This window comes from Penaeus chinensis, chromosome 10 (genome assembly GCF_019202785.1).
Source record: "Penaeus chinensis breed Huanghai No. 1 chromosome 10, ASM1920278v2, whole genome shotgun sequence".
NCBI classification, from domain to species: Eukaryota; Metazoa; Arthropoda; class Malacostraca; order Decapoda; family Penaeidae; genus Penaeus; species Penaeus chinensis.
Genome location: NC_061828.1, coordinates 10,712,722 through 10,720,221, shown reverse-complemented (window position 1 = coordinate 10,720,221; position 7,500 = coordinate 10,712,722). Strand labels below are relative to the sequence as shown.

Here is a 7,500-nt window from a genome sequence, read left to right as displayed (position 1 = left end):
CCAACATTTTTAAGTATAGACATCAGTTTCCCATGCTTTACTCTGTCAAAGGCTTTTGTATAATCAATAAAACCCACAAACAGTGTCTTCTTTTTCTGTGCCATTCTTTCTGTTATTGTCCTAAGTGGAAAAATTCCTTCTCTAGTTCCTTTGCCTTTTCGAAAACCTAATTGCGTAATACTAAGATATTTTTTGTTGTTTGTCAATAATTGGTGTAATGCGGTTTTTAATGCAATAGAGTAAAATTTTTGTGTTTTTGGTAATGTAATGAAAATAGTTTTTGTAAAGTCATCTTGAATAATTTCTGATTGGTAAATCTAGTTAATGAGTTTTGTGACTGTAGATATGTTTTCGTCATCTAGACTTTGTAGGATTTCTGCTGATATGTCATCTACACCAGTTGCCTTGTTTTTTGGGAGATTTTTTATTATTTATTTTACTTCATCTTCTAAAACAATTATGATTGTCACTGCTTATATTATTTATCATTATACAGTTCTTCCACATATTCTGCCCATCTTTCTTTTATTTCTTCTGCGTCGTTTTTTTTTTTTTTTATGCCTAAGTTGACCTTGTTCGTCTTTTGGTTGAAATGCTTGTTTCTGGCAGAATTTGTTGCTATGGTGTTTGTCTAATTATTTTAGCACTTTTCTTTTTTCTAGATGATATTTGTCCTATGCTTGTCTGCATTCTCTTTGTATTTTCTGTGATATTTGCTTGTATGCTGCTGATTTATTACCAGTTTTTGCTTTGTTGTTTTTTCTTCTTGCTTCCATTAGTTGTAAAATTTCTACTGTGATCCACTCTTTTTTTTTCAGCTGTTTTGTGACAACATATTAGATTTGCTACAACTTGTAGAGAATTTGTGTATGTATTCCAATTTGTATTTGAATATTTGTCATTATCGAAGATCATTTAATTTTGCATAACATGTTTGGTTGTTCTTTTTTGCCAGGCTCTTAAAGTACTTCAGTATTGATTCTTTTTTCTATTTTCATTTCTTTTTTCAATTTGATTTTGATTTTTGCCCGCACGGGATTGCGGTCAGAACCACAATCTGCCGCATGTCTGCTTTTTGCATTGAACACACCATTTCGATATCGTTTGTTCATCAAGATATAATCAATTTGATTTTTATATTTTCCGCCTGGAGAAGTCTACGTGTACCTTGCCGATTGTTTCTGCTCAAACCATGTATTGGTAACAAACAATTCGATAAGAATGCACCGATCACTAAGTCACTTTTGGCTGAATAAATACCGCACAAATTGTGTCTTACCTCCTATATTAAAGAACTACCCCCACAACCACTTAACTGGACAGGGGAAGGCCGTTCCGGGGTTCCTCAGGCTGTCGGCTTAGCAGGCCACTAGCAAAATCCCCCCCACCCCCCTTTGTGGTTCTTTGCTTCCCACGTCACCTTGTGGGCGGGAAAAGGAGCGAATTATGGTTCTTTAAAAATCAATAATAAAATCATTAACACTGAACATTGTTAAAATCAGGGTTTATGTAATAAAATAATTAATAAAAGGACATAGGATTAAGATAACTATTTTGAAATATTAATTTACTTGGTAACGAACCATAAAATACTTAGAATAAAGAGAACATTAAAAGTCTGATATGGAATTTAAAATAGATAAATAAATAAATCAATAAATAAAAAAATTAATACTACCGAGTTTTGTAAGTATTTAAAATGAGCCACCGTGATCTTTATGAATATATATACATATATATATATATATATCAAATTGTAAAATAAATGTGCTAGGTGCTTTGTCCTCTTCGGGCAGGAAAGTCACAAACGGTAAAAATATAATTTATTTTGTAAAATAAAAATTGGCAGTGGTAATCGTGCGTGTGGTGTGCGCGGGCATCCTCCTCACACGCGAGATGAAGGTGGTTTTGTTGGGGCCTGGAGGTGACGTTGCCGGCCGGAGGACGTGTTATGCTATAGCCGATGATGGCATGGGGCAGGCTTCGATGTTGCAAAGCCGCCTCCGCAACCCCCATTAAAAATTTAAAGCGAAACTGTCGCCACGCACTGTTCCACCAGATGGGAGTGTTGCCACCTTTAGCTCTTTCAATTATTTTTTTTAGTGGGGTAGGAAGGGGGCAGGGGGTCATCTGTCACCTAACATTGTTTTAGAGAGGAAGTGAGGGGTGGGAGCAGCGCCTTCCAGGTGTGTGGATGTGTGTATGTAAACCTACTTTCACACTCATGTACGTACGTGGGGTGGCACGTTCTGTCTAGTCGCCTGCATTGGAGGAGCTCTTCTGTAGCACACCATTAGTTAAGCATTTCCAGTTCCGATCATTGATTATGATAATCAATTTACTTATGCCTACTTTCTGTTATGATGCGAAATGTACGACCGTAAGGTGTGCATGCTAGCCATCATTAACTAAGGTTAATGATCCCAGTTATTGATTACATCATGGTCATTGACCTACTTTCACACTCATGTACATATGTGGGTGTCGCATTCTGTCCATATTCTTACTACTTGTGTATATATATATATCTATATATATGCAAGTATGTGTGTGTGTGTGTGTGCACACACATTTTTGTACATAAATATATATATATATATATATATATATATATATATATATATATATATATATATTTTTATATACAGATGTGTGTGTATATATATACATATATATTATATACATGTGTATATATATACATATATATATATATGTATCTTTATATAAAGAGAGAAATAGAGAGAGAGAGAGAGAGAGAGAGACAGAGTGAGAAGGTGTGAGGCCTAAATAGAGTGAGAGAGAGGGAGATAACGAAAGAGACTGAGAGGCATAAGGAGAGTGAGTAAGGCAGTGAGAGAGAGGGAAATAGCGAAAGTGAGCGAGAGACATAAGGAGAATGAGTAAGAGAGAGAGACAGCGAGAGCGAAAGAGAGTGAGAGGGAGTGAGGCATAAATAGAGAGAGAGAGCGAAACAGAGTGAGAAGGCGTGAGGCATAAATAGAGTGAGAGAGAGAGAACGAAAGAGACTGAGAGGCATAAGGAGAGTGAGTAAGAAATAGAGAGAGAGAAAGAGAACGAAAGAGTCTGAGAGGGATTGGAGGATGAAGAGAGAGCGCCGTTCCCAGTTCACTGCATCGTGTATATATTTTACTCTTTCAATAATGGAGTCAAGCCTTATCAGTCTATCACTGTCCACCCAGTCTCATTTAGGAGGCATACATAGAGCCTCTTACGGAGAGAGTGAGAGAGACGGTGTGTCTGAAAAAAGTAAGTGAGTGAGTCATAAAGAGTGAGTGAAAAGGTGATAGAGAGAGAGAGAGTGAGAATGAGAGAGAGGGGGAAAAAGGGTGAGGGAGTGAGTGATAAAGAGAGTGAATAAGGATAAGTCCGATATGCGAAGCTGAGCCTCGTCCGGGCTATGCCCGTGAGGGGAGCCCGGCCTGTGTCGACTAATGCCGACTCGCTAACGTGTGTCAGGTGGTGCTGACTCGCTGAGCTCAGTCCTTACCCCGCCGTGGTGCCCAGCCACACCAGTAACCTCCAGGCGACAATTGCAACTTCTCGCGCCTGGGCGGGGCGCGAACCGCCCACCTATCGGATGAGAGGCCGACACGGTACCACTGTACTATCCGGGAGGCTATAGAGAGTGAATGAAAGAGAGGGAGAGTGGGAGTGAGAGAAAGAGAGAGAGAGAGAGACAGATAGACAGACAGAAGAGAGAGAGAGAGGGGGGGGGGGGATTAAGATATAAAGAGATTGAGAGGGAGAGATTGATAGACAAAGAGAGAAAGAGAGAGAGAGAGAGAGCAATTGAATAACAGACAACTAAGCTTCCCTTTGTTTACAGCAAGGGAAATTCCGTTATCAGTCCTCTGCATAATCTTCAGCCTAATGCTACTTTATGGCATATTCACGGTATGGTTACAATACCAACATTATTTGTATTGAATTTTTTACTTCTACATAAATGAAATTAAAATGATGCACATAACAATTGCTATTTTTCCTCTCTCTCAACTCCCCCTCCCCCCTTTTCAGAACAAGCAAGCTTTCATGGTGCCCTACATGGTGCTGATGCTGATCAATACTGTACGTTGGATGTTGGGCTTTCCACCATTTTTTATTTATATCTTGATTATCAAGATGGGACAATTGGAGTATCTGGATGGCATTGCTTTCTTCCTCATGACATACTGTTTGCTTGTAGTATGGGCATACTACCTGCAGGTAAGTGTTTTTCTCTCCCTCTATCTCTTTCTCTCTGCTCCTCTCTCTCTCTCTCTCTCTCTCTCTCTCTCTCTCTCTCTCTCTCTCTCTCTCTCTCTCTCTCTCTCTCTCTCTCTCTCTCTCTCTCAAGATACTTAACATAATACAAGATAAAAAAAAAAAAGTGTCCTGTAATAACGATCTTAGTTATAGTGACCTACCATTTAATATCTATCCCTCTTTTGGTGTTCAAGCAAGATTAGTATAAATAATCTAGCCCTGCAGTGAACATTAGACATATGTAATGAAATGTTACCTTCTTCCAGGTCAAGAAGTCTGTTGCTTGTCACCGACTCGTAGAAGTTCCTCCGGCTTCGGTTTAAAGCCCTGATCTCTTGAATAATTCCTTAGTGTTTTGTTTTGTCTCTCTTATTAGCATGATTATTGCTGTTATCATCATTACCATTATTGTTATTATTATTACTGTTGTTTTGTTTTGTTTTTCCTATTTTGGGCAATATGCTATTAGTATCATTGTTATTATTATCATTATTATCATTATTGTTTTACTAGTATCATTATTATGATTATTATCTTTGCTGTGATTATTAATATAGTTTTTTTTATTGTTTTTTTTTTTTTTTTTTTTTTTGGGGGGGGGGGGGCATTATGATCCTTGCTATTATCATTATTATTATCAACATCCTTAGTCTTTTTTATTCTGGTCATTATCATAATTATTGATGTTATTACGAACATTATCATAATGAGTTATTATCCTTATCATTATTATTATCATCACCATTATCAGTATTATGAGTCTTATTTGTTTTGTTGTCTTTTGTTTTTCGTTCTTTTTTTGTCTTTTCTTTTTTGAGGGGGCATCACTTTTTTTCTTTGTATCTTTTGATATATATATATATATATATATATATATATAATTTTGATGCAAATGCGTCTTTATTATTATTGTTGTTATTATCATTATTATCATTATTATTATTATTATTACTATTATTATTATTATTATCATTATATTACTACTATTATTATTATCATTATCACTATTATTATTATCATCATTATTATTATTACTATTATTATTGTTATTATTACTATTATTATTATTATTATTATTATTATTATTATTATTATTATTATCATTATTATTATTACTATTATTGTTGTTATTATTAGTAATAGTAGTAGCAGTAGTAGTATCCTTTGCAAACGGAGTTATAGGAAAGTGTATCACGACGCTCTCTGTCGGCGTAAATAAGAACTATTGTTTTTCTTCATCCTGGGTGTTTATCCTGTTAATATCACTGTTATTTTTATGATTATTATCATTTTTATTATTATTTGTTTTTTTTTATATAATTATTTCAATTATCATCATTATTAGCATAATAATGATTATTGTTATTGCTTTTTTTTATCATTATTATTATTATTATTATTATTATTACTGTTATTATTATTATCACTATCACTATTATTATTGTTGTATTGATATTATTAATATTATTACTTTATCATTATAATTATTGTTGCCATTATTGGTAATATTACCATCATTATTATTGTTGTTGTAGTTATTATTTATATTATCATCGTATTGTTTTTATTCTTATCATTACTACTATTTTTATCCTTTTTGTTGTATTTTGCAATTATTACTATGATTTTTTCTTTTTATATTAATATTAACATTATTATTATCATTATCATATACATTTTTTTTTTAATTTGCAAGCACATAATCATTGTCGTTTTCTTGGCTTGCCTGTCAGTAGGATTATGCCAAAAGTTACAGACAGATTGTGATGCAATTTTATGATTCCTTAATGAGTAAGTTATGATTTTGATGAGTAGGCCAGTGAATAAGGCATAAACTTAAGTATATGAAAAAGGTATCCATATTCTGCATTATTTCTATTCTTAGGTTAAATTACTTTTGATTCGGTAACATTGATTATAACCTCACCGTATATGGTATGTTACTCTTGTTAGGGGGGGGGGGGGGGTATATCATTAAATACCCACATTATAAGCCGTCTTTAGTAGGTACAACGTCCAACGCGTTTGAAGTTTTGATAACGATGTCATTGCTGGTCATAATTACTGAGTGGTTGTTGATTGCACTGCCAGGCATAGGGCAAGTTAGGGAAAAACTATTGAACACTTCATTCCACACAGTATGCTCAAGTATTAATAATAACATAATAGCATGAATGCCTTGGGACTCGGACTCACTCACTCATTCTCTCTCTCTCTCTCTCTCTCTCTCTCTCTCTCTCTCTCTCTCTCTCTCTCTCTCTCTCTCTCTCTCTCTCTCTCTCTCTCTCTCTCTCTCTCTCTCCTTTGAGCTTTCCCTCCCTCTTACCCCTCTCTCTTTCTTCCCCCCCCCCCCCCCCTCTCTCTCTCTCTCTTGCACACATCCACCCACCCCTCTCTTTTCATGAAAATAAAGACGGGACATTTTTTGTAACTATAAACAGACGAGATCAAGGAGCATGAAGTACATAAATCGATCAGCAATTATTTTCTAAGATGGCGTGCTGGTTTTCATTTAAAATTGTATCCGTTTTCATTCACGTTATGGCGGAGTTCATTTACTAGTAATGCATTTTACACGTATCATCCGATTACTGTAACACGTTTTTTGTTTTGTTTTGTTTTGTATACTTATTGGCTTTATATGAGCACGCTTATTTAACTTGATTCACTTTATAAGATTTCTCTTAAAATTCAAAATATTCATTGCCATTAAAAGCCACATTCCATGTTCAAACTTTATATTCACAGACACTCTTGACAATATACAAAATCAAAGAAGGGAAAGGAATACCAACGAAATACCAACGAAAAAAAATCTCCCGTGTTCATGGTTTGTTTCTTTTAGTTCCGGATACCGAATGATCTAGAAATATACTGAACGTGTCTCCATTGTAAAATATAAGTACGGCTATGCTCTACGGTGAAGAAAAAAAAAAAGAAAGCACAATAGACATTATCTCCGGTGAAAAAAATAAGCACAAGAGACATCTATTATGAATTTCAATCTAATAGGGCGGAGTTTAAACGATGACGTAAATTAACACAGCTCTTTGCCGTAACCCTGAACGCCTCTCTCAAGCATTGGAAAAAATCCAACAGGCTGGTACTTTCCTTGATCTACTAAAGACGGCAATGTACAAGGTATCCATAATATTTACTATATCTATTCGTAGGTTATGTCACTTTTGATTCGGTCACATTGATTGTAACCTCATCGTATAGCATATATTCTTC

At 35.1% G+C, this 7,500-nt stretch overlaps 1 protein-coding gene across 1 annotated transcript in view; it reads left to right on the top strand.

Moving 5' to 3' along the window:
• The window catches only part of LOC125029428, a 20,996-nt gene extending 16,337 nt beyond the window's left edge, over nucleotides 1-4,659 (top strand). The window contains exons 4-6 of the mRNA XM_047619287.1: nucleotides 3,848-3,915; nucleotides 4,039-4,227; nucleotides 4,533-4,659. Of these exons, the coding sequence (XP_047475243.1) occupies nucleotides 3,848-3,915; nucleotides 4,039-4,227; nucleotides 4,533-4,589 (314 nt within the window). The 3' untranslated portion in view covers nucleotides 4,590-4,659. The remainder of the gene's footprint in view (nucleotides 1-3,847; nucleotides 3,916-4,038; nucleotides 4,228-4,532) is intronic.
• The last annotated feature ends 2,841 nt before the right edge of the window (nucleotides 4,660-7,500 follow it).